General features: G+C 49.2%; 2 protein-coding genes across 5 annotated transcripts in view; both read left to right on the forward strand.

The window, feature by feature from the left end:
• Positions 1–3,601, forward strand: part of LOC119954819 (coiled-coil domain-containing protein 91-like) — a 33,986-nt gene extending 30,385 nt beyond the window's left edge. The window contains exons 6-7 of the mRNA XM_038780361.1: positions 1,690–1,861; positions 3,514–3,601. Of these exons, the coding sequence (XP_038636289.1) occupies positions 1,690–1,861; positions 3,514–3,601 (260 nt within the window). The remainder of the gene's footprint in view (positions 1–1,689; positions 1,862–3,513) is intronic.
• Positions 3,602–8,593: 4,992 nt separating this feature from the next.
• Positions 8,594–25,589, forward strand: part of LOC119955134 (CD209 antigen-like protein C) — a 266,963-nt gene continuing 249,967 nt past the window's right edge. For 2 of the 4 annotated variants that reach the window (XM_038781044.1, XM_038781046.1), the window contains exons 1-2: positions 8,594–9,485; positions 25,247–25,432. The gene's annotated coding sequence lies outside the window, so the exon portion shown is untranslated. Of the gene's footprint in view, positions 9,486–25,216; positions 25,433–25,589 lie in introns of those variants that run through there. The other 2 variants (XM_038781047.1, XM_038781048.1) reach the window with 2 other exon arrangements.

The following is a 25,589-nucleotide window of genomic DNA, read 5'->3' on the forward strand; positions in this document are numbered from 1 at the left end:
CTGAACCTCTGTGAAGCGAGTGAGCATTGCAAGTTGGTTAAAAATAAATAATACTATACCTACAAATCCATCTTGAGTTTTATTGAGGTCGGACTGACGGGTAAAGAACTCATATTGTCAACACTACGAGGCAGCGACTGAGAAACATGATCACACTACAAGGCAGCGACTGAGAAACATGATCAGACTACGAGGCAGCGACTGAGAAACATGATCACACATGAGGCAGCGACTGAGAAACATGATCACACACGAGGCAGCGACTGAGAAACATGATCACACACGAGGCAGCGACTGAGAAACATGATCACACTACAAGGCAGCGACTGAGAAACATGATCACACTACAAGGCAGCGACTGAGAAACATGATCACACCACGAGGCAGCGACTGAGAAACATGATCACACACGAGGCAGTGACTGAGAAACATGATCACACCACGAGGCAGCGACTGAGAAACATGATCACACTACAAGGCAGCGACTGAGAAACATGATCACACTACAAGGCAGCGACTGAGAAACATGATCACACCACGAGGCAGCGACTGAGAAACATGATCACACACGAGGCAGCGACTGAGAAACATGATCACACACGAGGCAGCGACTGAGAAACATGATCACACTACAAGGCAGCGACTGAGAAACATGATCACACCACGAGGCAGCGACTGAGAAACATGATCACACGAGGCAGCGACTGAGAAACATGATCACACACGAGGCGCTCACCTCTGACCCCTGGTTCTCCTGGAGCTCTGGCATCCCACTGGTGTCTTCCACCGTGAGGACTGATGCAAAGTAACTATTCTGTTCTTCTGTGATTCTTTATTTCCTATTATTACTTCTCCAGCCACATTTTCCAGTAGTCCAAAGTGTATTTTTGCCTCTCCCTTATCTTTAATATATTGAAAAAAGCTATTCCTATCTTCTTTTATATTACTGGCTACCTTGCACTCATGTTTCATTTTCTCCTCCCTTATTGCTTTTTTAGTTTTCCTCGGCTCACTTTTAAAGGATTCCCAATCCTCTGGCTTCCCATTAATCCTCGCCACTTTGTACGCTTTTTCTTTTGCTTTTATGATGTCCTTGACTTCCCTCGTCAACCATGAATGCCTTGTCCTCCCCTTAGCATGTTTCCACCTCCTTGGGATGAATTTCTGGTGTGCCTCCCGAATAACCCCCAAAAACACCTGCCATTGCTGTTCCACTACATTATATCTGATTCCAGCTTCTCCCTCTCAAGCTGCAGGGTAACTTCTATCATATTGTGGTCACTGCTCCCTAAGAGTTCCTTCACCTTAAGTTCCCTAATCAACTCTGCCTCATTACACATCACCAAATCCAGAATTGCCTGATCCGCAGGAAACTCTGTCACAAGCTGCTCCAAAAACAATCTTAGATATTCCACAAATTCCATTTCTTGGGATCACTACCAACCTGATTTTCCCAGTCCACCTGCATATTGAAGTCTCCCATGATTACTGTAATATTGCCTTTTTTACATGCCTTTTCTATCTCCTGATTTATTTTCTGCCCCACATCCTGACTACTGCTAGGGGGCCTGGACATAACTCCCATCAGGGTCCTTTTACCTTTGCGATTCCTATCTTTGATCCCTGTGCTAAACCATCCCCTATAGCCCCTAAGACTTGAGTCTTAAAGCGCAACCCTCAATTTTGCAGACCTGCGGGATTCTTTAATCAAGGACCAAATTGTTTATGGACTTAAAAGCTACACGTTACGCGAAATAAATTTGACTTTATTCGATGCTATATGGATATGCAAGGCCAGCAAAGTTGCTTTGCAACAACTCACGGAATATTCAAACGCAAGGAAGTGGTGCGAAACGAGAAAGTGAGACCGACGCCATCTTTGCTGTGTCGCAGCAAAAACCAAAGTGGTCACCATGGGGGCGGTCATCTTAGAAGACCATCGGAACACGTCACATTGTGTCCCAGGTGCGGCAGAATGGGGCTGGCTTAGCACACTGGGCTAAATCGCTGGCTTTTAAAGCAGACCAAGGCAGGCCAGCAGCACGGTTCAATTCCCGTACCAGCCTCCCCGAACAGGTGCCGGAATGTGGTGACTAGGGGCTTTTCACAGTAACTTCATTAAAGCCTACTTGTGACAATAAGCGATTTTCTTTCATTTTGAATGCACAGCCCGAGTAAATACTTGGTAAAACATGCAACCAATGTGTCAGAAAAAGTAACTTTGCATGCCGATGTATGCTCACTGAAATAAGCCGGCAGCTCAAGTGCATCGACGTAGTAAACCGACTTGCTGCACCTACGGGAGCACTTAGAATTAATATGGTGAAAACAGCAGATGAGTGGACCACACTGCTGAAAATCAATGGCACATTAATACAGGTAAAGCTCAACACGGGCTCAAGCAAACCTAATTAACAAAGCCGATTTGCTAAAGTTGAGGAAAAAGCCAATTACCCCCAAAAAAATTGCATCCTGTGTGACTATAGCAGACAGCACATAATGACTCTAGGTATATATCACCTGAAGGTAACCGTGAAAGGCAAAGAGCACATGATAAGGTTCATAATAGTGCAGTCAGCAAGAACGTCGCTACTGGGCCAGGGGCCTGCGAGCAGTTACAGCTAGTGCGGCGTGTCCACAGCAGAATGGAGCAGCTGCCCAATACTGCCATCGACCAAATTCTCAGTCAATTTCTGCAGATAGTCCCGGGAATCAGGGTGCTGCCATCACAATACAAAATTCAGCTGAAGGATGATGCGCACCCAGTGATTCACCTGCCGAGACGGGTACCTGCGCTGCTTTGAAAACGTCTCAAGACTGAACTGGACAAGCTGCAGAGGTTCTGCGTTATTGAGAGAGTAGAAGAGCCAACTGGCTGGGTAACCTCCATGGTGTGCGTGAGGAAGCGCAATGGAGAGTTACGCATCTGCATCGATCCCAAGGACTTAAACGAAGACATAAAACACGAACACTAGAGAGGAGAAAAGAGAGGAGATCACCAGTGAAATGAAAAATGCCACAGTATTCAGCAAATTGGATGCATCAAAATGATTCTGGCAGCTGCGGCTGGACAGCACACATCTGTGCACATTCAACACACCGTTTGGGCAGTACTGCTTCCTAAGAATGCCGTTTGGCATAATCTCACCATCTGAAATCTTCCACCGAACCATGGAGCAGATAGTAGAAAACCTGATAAAGTTGAGGATGAAGCCAATCAACCAAATGCCGATGACATTATCATCTAGGCATCAAACTTAGTAGAACACAATGAGCGACTACTTCAAGTCATGTTCCGGATCAAGCAGTACGGGCTCAAATTCAACAGGGACAAGTGCCAATTCAGCGTCATAGAAATCACCTTTCTTGGTGACAAGTTGTCCAATCGCGGAGTGCAGCCCAATCCAGAGAAACTTTGAGCCATCATCAGCATGCCTCGTCCACAGGACAAGAAAGCAGTGCTACATCTGCTGGGGATGATAAACGTAATTGGAAAATTTATCCCCAACTTAGACTTGAAGACTGTAAACCTAAGGAAGCTAATCAGGAAAACTTCCTTTTCAATGGATGGTCAGCCATGAAACTGAGTGGGCCGACCTAAAACAGGCATTGACCACCGCACCAGTGTTGGCGTTCTTCAACCCAACAGAAAATACAAAGATATCAACCAACGCCAGCCAGAATGGACTAGGAGCAGTCCTATTACAGGAGAGTGCTGACAGACCTGGCAACCAGTGGCGTATGCATCCAGGCCAATGTTAGACACTGAGCAAAGGTATGCCCAAATAGAAAAGGAATGTCTTGGGCTGGTGGAGGTCATTGAGAAATTCCACGGCCATATCTTCGGCCTACCAACATTTACGGTGGAGACCGATCATCAACCACTGGTCTCCATCATTCGGAAGAACCTTTGTGAGATGTCACCTGACATCCAGAGACTAATTATGAAGCTGCAGAGATATAACTTCAACTTTGTGTACTTACCAAGCAAATACAATGTGGTCTTTAATACATCCCTCCCTCTCTCTCTATTCCCCCTTTCCATCTCTCTCTCTCTCTATTCCTCATTTCCCTCTCCCTCTATTCCTCCTTTCCCTTTCTCTCTCTCTATTCCTTCTTTTTCTCTATCTCTATTCTGCAGTTCCCTCTTGCTCTCTAGTCCTCCTTTCCCTCCCTCTTTCACTGCATTCCTCCTTTCTCTCTCATGCTTTTCCTCCTTTCCCTCTATTCCTCCTTTCCCTCCCTCTTTTTTCCCTCTTCCATTCTATTCCTCCTTTCCCTCTCACTCCAGTCCTCCCTTTCCACCCCGTTCTCTATTCCTCCTTTCTCTCTCTATTCATCTTTTCCCTCTCTCTCCATTCTGCTTTTCCCTCTCTCTCTAGTCCTCCTTTCCCCACCTCGCTCTCTCTATTCCTCCTTTTCCTCTCTCCCTCTATTCCTTTCCCTCACTCTCTCTCTCTCTATTCCTCCTTTCCCCCTCTCTCTCTATTCCTCCTTCTCCCGGACATCCAAGCAATTGAGAATAAGCTGGACGACCTCACCGCTAGGCTTACCTCCCAGAGAGAAATGAGGAACTGCTGTGTGCTCTGCTTCACCGAGACATGGCTTACTCCAGCCACGCCAGACTGCACCATCCAACCCGAAGGCTTCTCGATCCACCGGATGGACCGCACAATGGCCCCTGGCAAGTCGAAGGCCTTCTCATCAACACCTCCTGGTCTTTGGATGTGGTGTGCCACTGCTCCCCAGACCTAGAATACCTGATGGTGATGTGTCACCCTTTCTACTTCCCACGTGAATTCACCTCTGTACTCATCACAGCAGTCTACATCCCACCATAGGCATAAGTGAAGAAAGCACTTGACGAACTGCACTTCACCATCAACAACCAAGAAACAAATCACCCTGAAGCCGACAATCGTGGTTGGAGACTTCAACCAGGCCAACCTCAGGAGGGTTCTACCCAAACTCCATTAACATATCTCCTGCCCCACCAGAGGTGCAAACACCCTGGACCATGGCTACATGAGCATCAAAGGTGCCTACCGCTGCATTCCCCAACCGCACTTTGGTAAATCCAACCACAAGTCGGTACTCCCACTTCCGGCTTACAAACAGCAACTCAAGCATGTTGATCCAGTCAAGAAAACCATGCAGTGCTGGTCCGAAGCATTAGAGGACATCCTCCGCGACTGCTTGAAGTCTGTGGACTGGTCCATATTCAAGGCCACGGCAGCTAACCTGGATGAGTACGCAACCACCGGCACAGACTGCATCAGCAAGTGTGTCGAGGACTGTGTACCAAAGAAGACAATACCGGTGTTCCCCAGTCGGAAACTCTGGCTTAACCGAAGGGTTCACTCTCTGCTGAAGTCCCGGACGAAGGTGTTCAAGTCTGCCGACCCTGATCTATATAAGAAATCCAGGTGCGATGTACGGAAAGCCATCAGGGACACCAAAAGACAATACTGGACCAAACTAGAATCCCAGGCCAATGACACAAACCCACAACGTCTATTGCAGGGTTACACGAGATTACAGGCTATCATGCAAGGTCAGGCAGAATCTCTGGTGCTGGAGCATCCTTCCCCGATGAACTGAATGAGTTCTATGCCCGCTTTCAACAGTCAGCCAATGCATTAGTGCCACCTCTCCCAATAGCCCTGGACACACCCAATAGCCCTGGACACACCCATACCTACTATTACAGCCTCAGAGGTAAGAGCCACGGAAAGCAATGGGCCCCGTCAGAGTCCCTGGGCAAGCACTCAAATCCTGTGACCAGCTGGCAAGTATATTAGCAGATATTTTCAACACCTCACTTCTCCGCTCCGAGGTCCCCATCTGCTTCATGAAAACCACCATAATACCAGCACCAAAAAAGAACAAGGTAACGTGCCTCAACAACAACCGACCGGTGGCCCTGACATCTGTTATCATGAAATGCTTTGAGTGGCTAGTCATGAGACGGATCAATGCCAGCCTCCCAGATGGTCTCAATCCATTGCAGTTCGCCTATCATTGCAACCGGTCCACAGTAGATGCTATCTCCCTGGCCCTACAATCAACATCCGAACTCCTCAACAACAAGGACACCTATGTAAGACTGCTGTTCAGGGACTACAGCTCCGCCTTCAACACCATTATCCCGACAAAACTAATAACCAAACTCTGCAATCTTGGACTTAGCCCCTCCCTCTGCAGCTGGATACTGGACTTCCTCACCAACAGACCACAATCTGTGAGGATAGGTAACAGCACCTCCTCCACAATAATCCTCAACACTAGGGCCCCACAAGGATGTGTGCTCGTTCCTCTACTGTACTCCCTATACACACACAACTGTGTGGCAAGATTTAACTCCAATTCTATATACAAGTTTGCGGATGATATGACTGTGGTGGGTTGTATCTCAAACAACGATGAGTCAGACAACAGAAGGGAGATAGATCACTTGGTTGCATGGTGTACCAAAAACAACCTCTCTAAATGGCAGTAAAACCAAGGAACTGATTGACTTCAGGAGGCGGAGCACGACACACACCCCAGTCTACATCAATGGTTCCAAACGGGAGATGGTTGATAGCTTTAAGTTCCTGAGGGACACCATGACCAATAGTCAGTCCTGGTCCACTCACATTGATGCAAGTCAAGGAAGCCCAACAACTACGGAAGATAAAGAAATTTGGCATGTCTGTATCGACTCTCACAAACTTCTACAGATGTGCTATAGAGAGCATCCTATTCAGCTGCATCACAGCTTGGTATGGCAACTGCTCGGCCCAAGATATTGCAGTGTGGTGAACTCAGCCCAAGGCATCACACAAGCTTGCCACCCCCCCCCCCCCATTGATTCTGTCTACACTTCCCGCTGCCTCAGGAAGGCAGACAGCATTATCAGAGACCCCTCACACCAGGGCTTTGCCCTCTTCCAGATACTTCCATCAGGCAGAAGGTACAGAAATCTGAAGACCCGCACATCCAGACATTGGAACAGCTTCTTCCCCACATCTACTAGACTCCTCAACGACTTCCCCTTGGACTGATCTGCTCCCTGTAAGAACACTATTCACAATGCCCTATGCTGCTCTTGATAATGTATTTGCTTTGCTTGGCCCTTGTTCCACACTGTAACCAATTAGTGTCCAATTACACAGTACATCAACATGTATTTGTTGATGTACTGTGTACTTCTTCATATTTACTGTAACTATCTATGATTCTTTTTTGTCGACTGTGTACATTCCCTTGCCCGCAAAAAACTTTCACTGCACTTCGACACGTGACAAATCAATCAATCTCTCTCTATTCCTCCTTTCCCTCCCCCTCTCTCTCAATTCCTCCTTTCCCTCCCTCTGTCTCTATTCCTCCTCATATCTATTCCTCCTCTCTCTCTGTTCCTCCTTCCCTCTCTCTCTTTATTCCTCCTTTCCCTCTTTCTCTATTCCTCCTTTCCCTCTCTATCTATTCCTCCTCTCTGTCTCTATTCCTCCTTTCCCTCTCATTCTATTCCTCCTTTCCCTCTATCTATTCCTCCTCTCTCCATTCCTCCTTTCCCTCTATTCCTCCTCTCTCTATTCCTCCTTTCCCTCTCGCACTATTCCTCCTTTCTCTCTATTCCTCCTTTCCCTCTATCTATTCCTCCTGTCTCTATTCCTCCTTTCCCTCTCATTCTATTCCTCCTTTCCCTCTCTATCTATTCCTCCTCTCTCTATTCCTCATTTCCCTCGATCTATTCCTCCTCTATCTATTCCTCCTTTCCCTCTCTCTATTCCTCATTTCCCTCGATCTATTCCTCCTCTCTCTATTCCTCCTTTCCCTCTTTCTATTCCTTTCAATCTCTCTGTCTATTCCTTCTCTCTCTATTCTTCCTTTCTTGCTCTCTCTATTCCTTCTTTCCCTCTCTCTATTCCTCCTTTCCCTCTATCTATTCATCCTCTCTCTCTATTCCTCCTTTCCCTCTCTCTATCTGTTCCTCCTCTCTCTCTATTCCTCCTCTCTCTCTGTTCCTCCTTTCCCTCTCTCTATCTGTTCCTCCTCTCTCTCTCTATTCCTCCTTTCCCTCTATCTATTCCTCCTTTCCCTCTCTCTGTCCTGGAAGTTCGGGGGGGGGGGGGGGGGGCTTTAACGGTCACAGCGCGAGCGGCTGCACAGGGCGGGAAAGGGCGTTTGCGACTGGGGAGAGGGGAGGCGGTGATTGGAGGAGGGGAGATGGGGAGGGGAGATGGGGAGGGGAGGCTGTGATTGGAGGAGGGAGAGGGCGGCGCCACAGCACTGAGAGCGGACCCGGTGGCTGTAATCCGATTGGAGGGGGCAGCCGGAGCAGCGTCAATGTGATTGAACGAGAGAAGCGGAGAGGGGCAATCTGACTGGAGGACAGTTTGAACGCTGATTGGAGGAAGCAGCAGGTCAGATCTGATTGGTGGAAGGCAGTAAGGAACATTGAGAGCAACGGTAAAAGCGCGAGGTGAGGAGAGGGGGCGCTCTGATTGGAGGGGAAAGCGCAGGAAGGAAGGCGCGAGTTTGATTGGATTACAACCCAACCCCCCCCCCCCCCCCCAATTTCAAACCCTCCCCTCCCCCACCAAAACCCTCCCCCAACTAAACCCACCTCAAAGTGTTAGGGTGACAAAATAGGCCATTCAGCCCATTATGTCTGCGCCAACCAAAAAAGAAAAATTACAAACTAGCTCCTCATTTTAATTCCATTTCCCAGCATCTGGTCCATAGCCTTGCCAGTTACAGCACTTTTCTAACCAATCTGCAATATGGGACATTGTCCGATACCTTATTGAAATCTGTGTAGACCATATCCACTACATTACCCCCATCAATCCTCCTTGTTACTTCCTCAATAAGTTCTATTAATTTATTAAGACAAGATCTCCCTTTACCAAAGCCATGCTGACTACCCCTGATCAATCTCTGCCTTTCTCAGTCACTGTTTATCCCGTCTCTCAAGATTGTTTCCAATAATTTGCCCGCCGCTGACCGGCCTGTAGTTTTCCAGCCGATCCCTCGCATCCTTTTTAAACATTGGTACAACATTCGCAGACCTCCAATCCTCTGGTACCTCACCTGTATCCAGTGAGCATTGGAAAATAATCTTCAGAGCATCTCTATCTCCATCAACAGCCTGGGACACAGCAGCAGAATGGGAAGAGACTCACTCGCCGTTCTGGCAGGGTGTGTGTGAGCCAGTGCAATGTGTTGACGTGTGTTTTTTGTGTTGGACAGGAGGAAGGAGGGATCGAACGCAGGGTGGGAACGTCACAAAAGTACAGGGACAGTTCCGAGATGGGACGTGGGCCGGAGTCCGAGGCAGCCGGGCAGGCAGGACCTCCACCCGCCCAGAGTGTGGCTGAAGACTGAGAGGAAATCAGGCAGCACAGTTTGTGAGCACCGTCCAGAGGTACTACAGCGTGCAAGTTTGAGTTCCTCTTTCCACCCTGTTCATGATGTGGAGATGCCGGCGTTGGACTGGGGTGAGCACAATAAGAAGTCTTACAACACCAGGTTAAAGTCCAACATGTTTGTTTCAAACACTAGCTTTCGGAGCGCAGCACCTTCCTCAGGTGAATGAAGAGACCCTGTTCATGGCACTGGCTTTCCAGGGAATTCAAACTGATTGACGGTCAGCGACTCGTTCAGATCTGAAAACTGTCAGAATGAAGCAGCAATTTGACCTTCACATCACCAATGGGAAATCTACCCCATTATGTTTAAACAGACAACACTCTCTTCAGCTCCTCAAAAATAAATAACCCAGTTTGTCTCTAAAAAGCTTCAATTCAGAAACAGTTCACACATCCAATCAAAATGTGATTAGATTCTAAATTTAATATATCTTCAGACAACAGCTCTGTTTCAAAGATGTGCAGGTTAGGTGGATTGGCTGTGCTAAATTGCCCCGAGCTGGGGTTATGGGGATAGTGTGGGGTTTGGGGCGAGGTGGGGTGCTCTTTCACAGGGTGGGTGCAGATGCGATGGGCCAAATGGCCTCCTTCTGCACTGTAGGGATTCTATAATCTATGGTTCTATGATCTCAACACATCTTATTACAACAACATCCTAATTCATAACATCTTATCATAACAACAGTTCATTACAACAATATGTTAACACATCGTAATACAATTACATCTTAATACAACAATATCTTAACACACATCTTAATACAGCAACATCTTAACAGAACTACATCTTAATATAACAATATCTTATTACAACAATATTGCATTACCATATTTTAACAGTACAACATCTTAATACAACAACATCGTATTAGCACAACATCTTAATACAACATCTTAATACAACATAAACAGAACAACATCTTAACACAAGAGCACCTTCAGACATCTTAATACAACATCTTATTACAACAACATCTTATTACAACAACATCTTGAGACAGCAACATCTTATTACAACATCTTAATACAACAACATCTTACTACAACAATATCTTTAATCGACATCTTTTTTTTTAATAAACAATTTTATTGAGGTAGTTTTTGGCTTTATAAACAGTTATAGACATCATCAGAAAGGAAGCAAAAAAGGCAAAAATGTGCAAACATCCACGTACTTTCAATACTTCCATCGTACCGTATTGCACAAGCCCGCTCCCCTCCCACCCGTACTACCCGCCATATTTTCCCTCCTACTCTACTCTACCCCCCCCCCCTCCCCCCACCCCCTGCTGACGCTCACTCTCCCGCAAAGAAGTCAATAAATGGTTGCCACCTCCGGGTGAACCCCTGCACAGATCCCCTCAAGGCGAACTTAATTTTTTCCATCCCCAGGAAACTTGACATGTCCGCAAGCCACCACTCAGTCTTCGGGGGCTTTGAGTCCCTCCACGCCAATAATATTCGTCGCCGGGCTATCAGGGAAGCAAAGGCCAGCACATCGGCCGCTTTCTCCCCCTGGACGCCCGGGTCTTCCGAAACCCCAAAAATTGCCACCCCTGGACTCATCACCACCCTTGTTTTTAGCACCTGGGACATGACCCCCGCAAATCCCTCCCAGTACCCCCTCAGCTCAGGGCATGCCCAAAACATGTGCACATGGTTCGCTGGTCCTCCCGCGCACCTAGCGCATTTGTCCTCTATCCCGAAAAATTTGCTCATCCGAGCCACCGTCATATGGGCCCGGTGAACGACCTTAAATTGGATCAGCCCGAGCCTAGCACATGTCGCGGTCGAGTTTACCCTACTCAGGGCCTCTGCCCACAGCCCATCCTCCATTTCCCCGCCTAGCTCCTCCTCCCATTTAAGTTTCAGTTCCTCTGTCTGGGACCCTTCCTCCCTCATGAGCACCTTATAAATACCCAAGACTCTACCCTCCCCTTCGTCTCTCCCAGAGACTATTCTGTCCAGGATCCCCATTGTCGGGAGGGCGCGGGAAAGATGGGACCTGTCTACGAACAAAGTCCCGCAGCTGTAGGTATCTAAAATCATTTCCCCTTACCAACCCAAATTTCTCCTCCAAGCTCCTCAAACTCGCGAAGCTCCCTTCCAGGAACATATCACCCACCCTTCCCGCCCCTGCTCGCCGCCATACTCGGAACCCCCCATCCATACTGCCGGGGGCAAACCGATGGTTGTCGCAGATTGGCGCCCAGACAGACGCCCCCATCTCCCCCACATGCCTCCTCCACTGGCCCCATATCCGCAGGGTCGCCACCACTACCGGGCTGGTGGTGTACTTGGCCGGCGGCAGCGGTAGAGGAGCCGTGACCAGGGCTTCCAAACTGGAGCCCCTGCACGAAGCCGCCTCCACCCGCTCCCAAATAGACCTTTAATCGACATCTTAATACACATCTTAATACACAACATCTTGATACATGATGTCTTAATACATCAACATCTTAATACAACAGCATAATACAACAACATTGTAAGGCAATGACATCGTAATACAATGATGGTGTGGCATGGGACCTGGGTTTGATCCAGGCCCTGGGTCACTGTCCAGATGGAGGTTTCACATTCTCCCCGAATTTGCATGGGTCCCCCCCCCCCCCCCCCCCCCCCCCCTCCCCTCCCACACACAATCCAAAGATGTGCAGGCTAGGTGGATTGGTCACGCTAAATTGCCAAAATTGGAAAAAAAGAAATGAGTACTCTACTATTGTCACGAGTAAGCTTCAATTAAGTTACTGTGAAAAGCCCCTAGTCGCCACATTCCGGCGCCTGTCTGGGGATGCTGGTACGGGAACCGAACCGTGCTGCTGGCCTGCTTGGTCTGCTTTAAAAGCCAGAGATTTAGCCCAGTGAGCTAAAACGAAGCAACTTATTACAACTTCCAGTCACTCAGTAAAACTCAATATGACAACTCAAAACAGCAACTCAATACAATAACTCAATATACCAACTCAATACAACTCAAAACATCAACTCAATACAACAACAACTCAATACAACAACAACTCAATACAACAATTCAAAACAGCAACTCAATACAACTCAATACAACAACTCAATACAACAACTCAATACAACAACTCAAAACAGCAACACAATACAACAACAACTCAAAACAGCAATTCAGTACAACACAAACAACAACTCAAGACAACAACTCAATACAACACAAAACAACAACTCAATATAATAACAACTCAATACAACAACAACTCAAAACAGCAACTCAATACGACAAGTCAAAACAGCAACTCAATACAACAACAACTCAAAACAGCAATTCAGTACAACACAAACAACAACTCAATACAACAACGCAATACAACAACTCAAAACAGCAACTCAATACAATAACAACTCAATACAACAACGCAATACAACAACTCAATACAACAAAGCAATACAACATCTCAAAACAGCAACTCAATACAATAACAACTCAATACAACAACACAAAACAACAACTCAATACAACAACGCAATACAACAACTCAAAACAGCAACTCAATACAATAACAACTCAATACAACAACACAAAACAACAACTCAATACAACAACGCAATACAACAACTCAAAACAGCAACTCAATACAAGTCAAAACAGCAACTCAATACAACTCAAAACAACATCTCAATACAAGTCAAAACAGCAACTCAATACAACAACAAGTCAAAACAACTCAATACAACAACTCAAAACAACAACTCAATACAACAACTCAATACAACAACACAAAACAACAACTCAATACAACAACGCAATACAACAACTCAAAACAGCAACTCAATACAAGTCAAAACAGCAACTCAATACAACAACTCAAAACAACATCTCAATACAAGTCAAAACAGCAACTCAAGACAACTCAATATAAAACAACTCAATACAACAACAAAATAGAACAACTCAATACAACAACTCAATACAACAACAACTCAATACAACAACAACTCAATACAACTCAAAACAGAAGCTCAATACAACAACAACTCAATACAACAACAACTCAAAGCAACAACTCAATACAACAACTCAATACAACAACAACTCAGTACAACAACTCAATACAACAACAAAATACAACAACTAAATACAACAACAACTCAATACAACAACTCAAAACAGCAACTCAATACAACAACAACTCAATACTACAACAACTCAATACTACAACAACTCAATACAATAACTCAGTACAACAACACAATACTACAACAACTCAATACAATAACTCAGTACAACAACACAATACAATAAATCAATACAACAACAACTCAATACAACAACAACTCAATACAACAACTTAATACAGCAACTACTCAATACAACAACTCAGTACAACAACAACACAATGCAACAACTCAATACAACAACACAATGCAACAACTCAATACAACAACACAATGCAACAACTCAATACAACAACAACTCAATACAACAACTCAAAACAGAAACTCAATAAACAACAACCCAATACAACAACTCAACACAATAACTAAATACAACAACAACTCAATACAACAAAAACTTAATACAACATCTCAATACAACAACAACGCAATACAACAACTCAACACAACAACTCAATACAACAACTCAACACAACTAAATACAACAACAACGCAATACAACAACTCAAAACAGCAACTCAATAGAACTCAATACAAAACAACTCAATACAAGAACTCAATACAACAGCAACTCAAAACAGCAATTTAATAAAATTGCTGTTGTAATTGTACATTCTATACAACTCAAAACAGCAACACCATTCAACAACAACCCAATACAACAACTCAAGACAACTCAATATAAAACAACTCAATACAACAACAAAATAGAACAACTCAATACAGCAATTCAATACAACAACTCAATACAACAACAACTCAATACAACAATAATATACAACAACAACCCAGTACAACAACTCAAGACAACTCAATACAAAACAACTCAATACAACAACAACTCAAAACAGCAAATCAATACAACAACTCAATGCAACAACAACTCAATACAACAATAAAATACAACAACAACCCAATACAACAACTCAATACAGCAATTCAATACAACAACTCTACAATAACAGCTCAATACAACAACAACTCAATACAACAACTGAATAAAAGCTCACTGCAACAACCACTTAGCACAACAACTCGATACAACAACCACCCGGTACAACATCCAGTGAAACGATTCATCTCAATACAACAACAACTTAATGAAACACAATGCGCCAACTTAATGAAACGATTTAACTCATACAACTTAGGACAACTAATGCAACAATTGATACAATAAATTAAGACAAGAATTGTAGAATTATTACAGTGCAGAAGGAGACCATTCAGCTCATCAAGTCTGCACCCAATCTCTGAAAGAGCACCCTATCTCGGCTAACTCCCACTTCCTATCCTCATAACCCCATGTAACCTGCACATCGGTAGACACTAAGGGGCAATTTTATCATGGCCAATCCACCTAACCTGCACATCTTTGAACTGTGGGGGGAAATTGGAGGAAACCCACGCAGACACAGGGTGAATGTGAGAACTCCACGCAGACAGTAACCCAGGGCTGGATTTGAACCCAGGTCCCTGGCGCTATGAGGCAGAGAGCTTCACGGGAGCTTTTTAAAGTAAAATCATATAAGGTCATATTTGGAACAAGTAACCGAAAACTTGGTTCAACAAGTCAGTTGTATCGGGGAGTCCGGTGGTGGTGGCCACTTTGAAGATATGGAGGCAATTTCGGCAGCACTGTAAGATAGGGGGGCGGGGTCGATGTTGATGGCAATTCGAGAGAATCATGCGTTTGAGCCAGCGAGGTTGGATGCTAGGTTTTGGGGTTGGGAGGAACAAGGGGTGGTGAAAATGAAGGTCCTATTTCTAGATGGGCAGTCTCTGAGTTTGGGGAGTGGGGGAGAATTTTGGGACTCCGCGGGGTGAGACCTTTAGGTCTATGCAGGATTTTGCGAAGATGTTTTTCCAGACTTTTCCCATGGCACTTCACTCCGCGCTGTTGGAGGGGGTGTTGGCAACGATGGGGGTGGAGGAGGGGAGCGGTCATCTTGGCAATCTACAAGAGGATTTTGGAGGAGGGTAGGGCGTCTGTGGAGAGAGTTATGGCCATAGAGGAGCTGGGCTTGGCACTGGAGGAGGGGTTGTGATGTGAGGTTCGGCGGAGGGTGAATGCCCCAATATCGTGTGCGAGGCTGGGGTTGATACAGTTAAAGGTGGTGCATAGGGTGCACCTGACAAAGTCAAGGATGAGCTGGTTGTTTGAGGGGGTGAAGAACATTTATGAGCAGTGTGGGAGGGGCCTGGCCAACCACGTACATATGTTCTAGTGCTGCCCAAAGTTGGGGAAATTTTGGAGGTTATTTTTCAGCACCATGTTGCCGATCCTGCGCATAGATTTGGAGCCCAGTCCCCTGGGGGTCATGTTCGGGGTGCCGGACCTGCCAGAGCTGCAGATGGGAGCGGGGATAAATCTTTCAGCCTCACAGGCACGTTCTGTTAGGATGGAGGTCAGCTTCTCTACCCTGTACCTCAGTGTGGCTGGGGATCTGTTGGAGTCGCTGTTTTGGAGAAATTCAAATTTGTTTAGGGGGGAGGTGGTGCGAGTGAGGGGTTCCACAAGAGATGCGATTTGTTTGTATTACGTTTTACAGAGCTGATTACAGCTGTTAAGGGAAATGGATGGGGGGGGGGGCAAAGTGGGGTTTTTGTTCTCGGTAAATGGGGGGTTGGAATTTATGTAGTTTGTTATGTTGCGTATTTACAATGTTAAAATGTTAACAATTGAACAAAAATACTTTTTAAAAAAGAAGTAGATTGTGAAGTGATTTCTTAAAGGATATAGAGAGAGTGCGTCACAGTGAACATTGCTGCCTCACAGCACCAGGGACCCGGGTTAGCACTGCTGTCTCACAGCACCAGGGACCCGGGTTAACGCTGCTGCCTCACAGCAGCAGGGATCCGGGTTAGCACTGCTGCCTCACAGTGCCAGGGACCCGGGTTAACACTGCTGCCTCACAGCACCAGGTACCCGGGTTAGCACTGCTGCCTCACAGCACCAGGGACCCGGGTTAGCACTGCTGCCTCACAGTGCCAGGGGCTCGGGTTAACACTGCTGTCTCACAATGCCAGGGACCCGGGTTAGCACTGCTGCATCACAGTGCCAGGGTCCCGGGTTAGCACTGCTGTCTCACAGTGCCAGGGACCCGGGTTAGCACTGCTGTATCACAGTGCCAGGGACCCGGGTTAGCACTGCTGTCTCACAGTGCCAGGGACCCGGGTTAGCACTGCTGCCTCACAGCGCCAGGGACCCGGGTTAGCACTGCTGTCTCACAGTGCCAGGGGCCCGGGTTAACACTGCTGCCTCACAGCAGCAGGGACCTGGGTTAACACTGCTGTCTCACAATGCCAGGGACCCGGGTTAGCACTGCTGCATCACAGTGCCAGGGTCCCGGGTTAGCACTGCTGTCTCACAGTGCCAGGGACCTGGGTTAGCACTGCTGCCTCACAGCGTCAGGGACCCGGGTTAGCACTGCTGTCTCACAGTGCCAGCGACCCGGGTTAACACTGCTGTCTCACAGTGCCAGCGACCCGGGTTAGCACTGCTGTCTCACTGTGCCAGGGACCCGGGTTATCACTGATGCCTCACAGTGCCAGGAACCCGGGTTAGCACTGCTGTCTCACAGTGCCAGGGACCTGGGTTAGCACTGCTGCCTCACAGCGTCAGGGACCCGGGTTATCACTGCTACCTCACAGTGCCAGGGACCCGGTTAACACTGCTGTCTCACAGTGCCAGGGACCCGGGTTAGCACTGCTGCCTCACAGCGCCAGTGACCCGGGTTAGCACTGCTGCCTCACAGCGCCAGTGACCCGGGTTAGCACTGCTGTCTCACAGTGCCAGGGACCCGGGTTAACACTGCTGCCTCACAGCGCCAGGGACCCGGGTTAACACTGCTGTCTCACAGTGCCAGGGACCCGGGTTAACACTGCTGTCTCACAGTGCCAGGGACCCGGGTTAACACTGCTGCCTCACAGTGCCAGGGACCCGGGTTAACACTGCTGCCTCACAGTGCCAGGGACCCGGGTTAACACTGCTGCCTCACAGTGCCAGGGACCTGGGTTAGCACTGCGGCCTCACAGCGCCAAGGACCCGGGTTAGCACTGCTGCCTCACAGTACCATGGACCCGGGTTAGCACTGCTGTCTCACAGTGCCAGGGACCCGGGTTAGCACTGCTGCCTCACAGCGCCAGGGACCTGGGTTAGCACTGCTGCCTCACAGCACCAGGGACCTGGGTTAGCACTGCTGTCTCACAGTGCCAGGGACCCGGGTTAGCACTGCTGCCTCACAGTGCCAGGGACCCGGGTTCGCACTGCTGCCTCACAGCACCAGGGACCTGGGTTAGCACTGCTGTCTCAGTGCCAGGGACCCGGGTTAACACTGCTGCCTCACAGTGCCAGGGACCCGGGTTAGCACTGCTGTCTCACAGCCTAAGGATCCGGGTTCAGTTCCAGCCTCGGGTGACTGTGTGGAGTTTGCACTTTCTCCCCGTGTCTGCATGAAATTCCTCCAGATGCTGTGATTTCCTCCCATAGTCTGAAGATATGCAGGTTCGGTAGATTGGCCCTGATCAATTGTCTCTTAGTGTCCATTGATCTGCAGGTTAGGTGGGGTTACGGGGATAAGGTGGAGGAGTGGACAGAGGTCGAATATTCTTTCGGAGGGTCCGGGCAGATGCGATGGGCTGAAGGGCCTCCATTTGAACAGTAGGGATTCTATGATTCTAGGTGTTGGCTGGAAATTGTAGAACTTGGAGATGAGTGAGCTGGTGCATGGTCATCACTGGTGGAGCAATTGCAAATGTACACAAGGTAAGACTGAGAGTGCAGAGATCCCAGAGGGTTGTGGGGCTGGAGGAGGCTACAGAGATCGGGAGGGTTGGGACTGGAGGAGGTTACAGAGATAGGGAGGGTTGTAGGGGCTGGAGGATGTTACAGAGATAGGGAGGGTTGTAGGGGCTGGGGGAGGTTACAGAGATAGGGAGGGTTGTAGGGGCTGGGGGAGGTTACAGAGATAGGGAGGGTTGTAGGGGCTGGAGGAGGTTACAGAGATAGAGAGGGTTGTCGGGCTGGAGGAGGTTACAGAGATAGGGAGGATTGTAGGGGCTGGAGGAGGTTACCGAGATAGAGAGGGTTGTCGGGCTGGAGGTGGTTACAGAGATAGGGAGGGTTGTAGGGGCTGGAGGTGGTTACAGAGATAGGGAGGGTTGTAGGGGCTGGAGGAGGTTACAGAGATAGGGAGGATTGTAGGGGCTGGAGGAGGTTACAGAGATAGAGAGGGTTGTCGGGCTGGAGGAGGTTACAGAGATAGGGAGGGTTGTAGGGGCTGGAGGAGGTTACAGAGATAGGGAGGGTTGTAGGGGCTGGAGGAGGCTACAGAGATAGGGAGGGCTGTAGGGGCTGGAGGAGGTTACAGAGATAGGGAGGGTTGTCGGGCTGGAGGAGGTTACAGAGATAGGGAGGGGTGTAGGGGCTGGAGGAGGGTACAGAGATAGGGAGGGTTGTAGGGGCTGGAGGGGGTTACAGAGATAGGGAGGGTTGTAGGGGCTGGAGGAGGTTACAGAGATAGGGAGGGTTGTCGGGGCTGGAACAGGGTGGCACAGCGGGCATGTGGGCTGGGACCCCAGAAGACTCCCGCCAGAAAGTGATAACCGACAGGCTGCCTCAACTTCTGCTGTGCATCCTGGTGACACACCTAGACACAACGGTAGAGCGCAGAAAGCGAAGGCAGGTTGTGGATCACTGAGAGAGCACTGGGGCAAGGGGAGGCGCCATTGGGGGCTCGGGGAAGTTGGGGACACATATGTACAGCATTAAAACACGTTGCACTTGGGAAATATGACACCTCGGGCACTTTCCTCCGCAATACGGGCTGACCGCCTGGTCTGCCGGCTCCTCCCCCTCCTCCTTGGATGGGCCGCATGTTCCTCCCCCTCCTCCTTGGAGGGGCCGCATGTTCCTCCCCCTCCTCCTTGGAGGTGTCGGGGCAGCACGGTGGCCTAGTGGTTAGCACAACCGCCTCACGCCGCTGAGGACCCGGGTTCGAATCCCGGCCCTGGTTTGAATTATTCTGATATTTGGTCCCCTGCGTTTAGCGATTAGTTCTTTGATGCACTTAGCGCATTGGTATGTTATGTAAATGATGCAGCTACACAGGAGAATAGGATTATTCTTATTGTGGACATTCTAGTGTGTCCCAACCACCCACAAATTTTATCCCAGAGAGAGATAACTTGGGGTGGATCAAGTTTCTTGATTTCTTTTCTGGATATGTGATGCCAAATCTTTAACTTCTTTTGAGTTATCGGTAATGAAAGTGCAACATTCTGCACCAATTTTCGGCTCGCACATAGTCAAGTGCCATTCGATTTTGTAACGCCACGGTTCAGATTGCTCGCATTTCGTCAGGAATTTTATCTAGGGCAGTGGTGGTGTAATTGGCTACGTTTTGTACGATGGTCGTTATTTTATGCAATTCACTGGCAACCCTTTAGAATTTAGATTTAGAACAGTACAGCACAGAACAGGCCCTTCGGCCCTCGATGTTGTGCCGAGCAATGATCACCCTACTCAAACTCACGTATCCACCCTATACCCGTAACCCAACAACTCCCCCTTAACCTTACTTTTTAGGACACTAAGGGCAATTTAGCATGGCCAATCCACCTAACCCGCACATCTTTGGACTGTGGGAGGAAACCGGAGCACCCGGAGGAAACCCACGCACACACGGGGAGGACGTGCAGACTCCGCACAGACAGGGACCCAGCCGGGAACCGAACCTGGGACCCTGGAGCTGTGAAGCATTGATGCTAACCACTATGCTACCGTGCTGCCCCTAGTCTGCCAATGGAAAGGAATAATTGCATAAATTGCCTCTCGTAAGATAATGGAACGTTTATTTCTTCAAGCAGCTGATTCTGAAATGTAAGGGAGGTAAGGCACATGACGAATGGCAGGTGCAATGTATCCTAAATAGCAAGACCCTGACCAGTGTGGGGCTAACAATTATACTCAAAGCCGAGAGACTAGTACAATAGAGGCTTTATTGCTATACGATGTTGTCCCTCCATCTGCAACAGTAGACTAAGGGTCTGAGCAGCTCTCATACCTTTATACATAAGCTCCCTGTGGGCGGAGCTAGCCGGCAGGGGCTGACCGGAGGAACCTGTATTACATATACAGGCATACATCCCCCTACTGCAGTACACATAACTACAGTGGTTATATCACCACATTCACCCCCTGTAAAAAATGAGTCCGGCGGGGGTGACATGTAACTCTAATACAAAGGATGCTATTTACAAGAGGGGCCAACAAGGAAAATCAAGAGTCCATCCGGTTAGCAGGTTACAGGTTGAGCCGAATCGGTGGACGGACGTTCCGCTCTGATCGGCGTAGCTGTGGTGGTGACGTCGGCACAGGCGGTGATGGCCCCGATGGTGCTGGTGGTGTTGGTGCTGGCTGCTGGCGGGATGACTCCGAGAGCAAGCCGAAATCTTCCGTGTCCTCCAGGGTGGGCAGGGGGATGAGGGATGGACCTGATGGGGACGAATAGGGGGGCGCTGGAGTTGGCGCAGGAAGGGGTGTGGGCATGGGATCGGCACCTGAGGGAGCCAGGTCCCGGAGCGAGGGCCCTTTGAAGTCCACGCTGAGGCGTTCAAAGGGGCGGGATGCTTTCACCAGGCGCGCGCGATCTGGCCGGTAGAAGCGCGGCTTGCACTCCTAACAGATCTGGCAGTCTCTGGTGACTGTCCGTACTTCCTCGTCGGAGTAGGGCAGATTGCGGGCTTTGATCAGATGGTACAAGCGAGTGACCCCCGGATGGCAAAGGCTGTCGTGCAAGGCACGGAGCTGGTTCACTTGTGCACTGGCACATGTACCTCGGGAGAGGGCGTCTGGGGGCTCGTTGAGCTTGCCGGGGCGATACAAGATCTCGTAGTTAAAGGTGGAGAGCTCGATTCTCCACCGCAAGATTTTGTCATTCTTGATCTTGCCCCGCTGCGTGTTGTTGAACATGAAGGCTACCGACCGTTGGTCAGCGAGGAGAGTGAATCTCCTGCCGGCCAGGTAATGCCTCCAGTGCCGCACAGCTTCAACGATTGCCTGGGCTTCCTTTTCGACAGAGGAATGCCGAATTTCGGAGGCGTGGAGGGTGCGTGAAAAGAATGCCACGGGTCTGCCGGCCTGATTCAGCGTGGCGGCAAGGGCGACATCTGAAGCGTCGCTCTCTACTTGGAAAGGCAGAGTCTCGTCTACGGCGTGCATCCCCGCCCTGGCTATGTCAGATCGAATGCAGGCGAAGGCCTGTTGTGCCTCGGCTGAGAGGGGAAAATGTGTGGACTGGATATGTGGCCGGGCCTTGTCTGCGTATTGCGGGACCCACTGGGCGTAATAAGAGAAAAACCCAAGGCAGCGTTTGAGGGCCTTGGGGCAGTGGGGAATTGGGAGCTCCATGAGGGGGCGCATGCGGTCGGGATCGGGCCCCAGTAGTCCGTTTTGGACTACGTAGCCAAGGATGGCTAAGCGGTCTGTGCGGAACACGCATTTCTCCTTGTTGTACGTGAGATTAAGGAGAGATGCGGTGTGGAGGAATTTATAAAGGTTGGCATCATGGTCCTGCTGGTCATGGCCGCAGATGGTGACATTGTCGAGGTACGGGAAGGTGGCCTGCAATCCGTACCGGTCAACCATTCGGTCCATTTCTCGCTGAAAGACCGAGACCCCATTCGTGACGCCGAAGGGAACCCTCAGAAATTGGTACAGACGACCGTCCGCCTCGAAGGCAGTGTAGGGACGGTCCGATTTACGGATAGGGAGCTGGTGGTAGGCGGATTTCAGGTCAATAGTAGAGAAGACCCGGTACTGTGCAATCTGATTGACCATATCAGAAATGCGGGGGAGGGGTTACGCGTCGAGATGCGTGTACCGGTTGATGGTCTGGCTGTAGTCCACGACCATCCTGTGCTTCTCCCCGGTCTTAATCACTACCACCTGGGCTCTCCAAGGGCTGTTGCTGGCCTCGATGATACCCTCCCGAAGCAGCCGCTGGACTTCGGACCTGATGAAGACCTTGTCCTGGGTGCTGTACCGTCTGCTCCTGGTGGCGACGGGCTTTCAATCCACAGTCAGATTGGCAAAGAGGGAGGGAGGCTCGACCTTGAGGGTCGCGAGGCCGCAAACGGTGAGGGGAGGTAGGGGTCCACCGAATTTGAGGGTGAGGCTCTGGAGATTGCACTGGAAATCCAGGCCTAGTAAGAGTGAAGTGCAGAGGTCGGGGAGAATGTACAGACGGAAACGGTCGAATATCACACCCTGTACAGTGAGTTTAACCAGGCAGAAACCCTGGATCGGGACAGAGTGGGAACCGGAGGCAAGGGAGATCTGCCGGTCGGCGGGATGGATCGCAAGGGAATAGCGCCTTACCGTGTCCGGGTGGACGAAGCTCTCGGTGCTCCCGGAATCGATGAGGCAGGAGGTCACATGGCCGTTGACCAGCACCGATGTGGAAGAGGGTGCCAGGTTGCGGGGACGGGACTGGTCGAGCGTAACGGAGGCGAGCAGTGGTTGGTCGGCGGTTGAGTCAGATGAGTCCGACGAGGAGCGGTAGCGACCCGTGTCCCGTGATGGCGGCCCCTGGAGACGAGATGGCGGCATCCGCAGTACCTGTGGGTAAAATGGCGGCGTCCATGGAGCGCACATGGCTGTGGTGGATGAAGATGGCGGCGCCCATGGGGCGCACGTGGCGGGGGCGGCAAAAGATGGCGGCGCCCACTGATCGCACGTGGGGTCAGGGGAAGCGGACGGCGGGGCCCATTGAGGGAGCGGCTGAGGCGTGGGGACCGGCGGCGCGATAGCGGCGACCGTCCGGGACTGACACACCGCTGCAAAGTGGCCTTTCTTTCCACAAGCTTTGCAGGTCGCTGTGCGGGCCGGGCAGCGTTGGCGAGGGTGCTTCTGTTGGCCGCAGAAGTAACAGTGGGGACCCCCAGGGGGTGCGGTGTGGCGGGCAGCGCAGGCATAGTGCGCGGGGGCGGCTGCTGGGGGGGCCGTTTGCGGGGTCCACGAGGGGTAGGACGGATGGGCCTGGGGAGCCGTTTGTGGGGTCCACGAGGGGTAGGACGGGTGGGCCGAGTGGCTAGCGGAGTAAGTTTGCGCACTACGGGAGGCGGCCGTCATGGAGAGCGCCAGGGCCTTTGCGGCCGCGAGGTCGGGGGCGGCCCCTTCCAGCAGTCGTTGCCGGATGGGGTCCGATGCAATGCCTGTAACGAAGGCATCGCGCATGAGTAAATCAGAATGTTCCGTGGCTGTGAGGGCCCGGCAGTCGCAGTCTCGTACCAGAGGTATAAGGGCCCTCCAGAAGTCCTCAATCGACTCACCCGGCTGCTGGACGCGAGTAGAAAGTTGATGCCTCGCAAACAGGGTGTTCGCCGATGGTGTATAGTTCTGCTTGAGCAGTTCCATAGCTGCGGTGTAGTCGGTCGCATCTCGAATGAGCGGAAAGACGCTGGAGCTAAGTCTGGAGTACAGGAGTTGCTTTTTCTGAGCCTCCGTCGGGGGAGGGTCTGCTGAAGAGATGTAGGCCTCGAAGACTGCGAGCCAGTGATCAAAGTCTTTTCTGGCGTGAGGCGAATGTGGATCCAGCTGCAGACGGTCAGGCTTGACTCTGATGTCCATGGTGACTGGGAAATCGTACAGCAATAAATTGTGGCGCTAACAATTATACTCAAAGCCGAGAGACTAGTACAATAGAGGCTTTATTGCTGTACGATGTTGTCCCTCCATCCGCAACTGTAGACTGAGGGTCTGAGCAGCTCTCATACATTTATACATAAGCTCCCTGTGGGCGTAGCTGGCCGGCAGGGGCTGACCGGAGGAACCTGTATTACAGGTACAGGCATACATCCCCCTACTGCAGTACACATAACTACAGTGGTTATCTCACCACAACCAGTATTTTGGGAGCCAGGGATATGCTCTATCATCACAAATAAAATAAGTTCCATTATAAGCAGAATAAAAGTAAATATCTGGTAAAGAACCACTGGTCTGAGAATGTTTTATTATTTTTGAGGTCAGGCAAGCCTGTTATTCTTGAGGACGGTTTAACTCTTTGTAAATACTCTTTTATACATTTATAAGCTGTGTTAATATCTACATAATTAGTACAAACACTATTACCCATTTGTATCCCTTTAGGGTTCTCACTGATGAGGCAAATTGATCCTTTTTGTTTAATATTAGTTGGGAGGTTAAGATGTTGAGGTTTTTGGTCAGGGTTATATTTAAATTGGTGCCATCCTGAAAAGGTGTTTAGTGGATAGCCTGCAGATTTTCATAAATTACTAAATTTTTGTAAATAAATCTTGTACCTTCCTTTTTCACATATGCTCCAGAATGGACCACTACAGAGCGAGGGACACTTTGATGGATGTACCATTTCTGCTGTTTCTGAAGCATTAAAGTGAATAGTTAGAAAGGGAATACCCTCCCCTGAGTTAGTAGGGGTTGCAATGCATACCCAACAATTGGAAATGTTGACATTTTTAGCATATACTTTAGATGTGTAAAGGAATGTGTTCTAATTCAGTTCTGGTACAACATTTACAAGGCCAATCAAATAACTAAAAATTGAAATTGCGATAAACATTTTACAGATCTTAATATTTGTACGCGCGCTTCACTTGCGATACGTGAATCCAACTTTTCTTTCCTTTTAACTTTACAGCGGATTGGGTGGTGAGAAGGATTACGAAAGGACCTTCCCACTTCAATCCCAAAGGTTCCTTTTGCAGTTTTTATTGACGTACACTTCTTCACCGGGCACCAGGTCGTGCCCACCCTCCGGAGGATCGCCCCACGCAGCTAACACCTGTTGAGAAGCAGAGCTAACAGCATTTGTTAGATTTTGGCAGTAAGACAGCAAAGCATCACTCATTAAATGGCAGTCTGCTTTCCTCAAGTCAATAGTTCCTGGTGGAGACATTGGTCTGCCTGTGATGATTTCAAAAGGACTCAGGCCTGTTGTTCTGTTTGGTGTTGCTCTTGATGTTGCTGTTTGGGGCAGCACG

Source organism: Scyliorhinus canicula, chromosome 20, assembly GCF_902713615.1.
Source record: "Scyliorhinus canicula chromosome 20, sScyCan1.1, whole genome shotgun sequence".
NCBI classification, from domain to species: domain Eukaryota; kingdom Metazoa; phylum Chordata; class Chondrichthyes; order Carcharhiniformes; family Scyliorhinidae; genus Scyliorhinus; species Scyliorhinus canicula.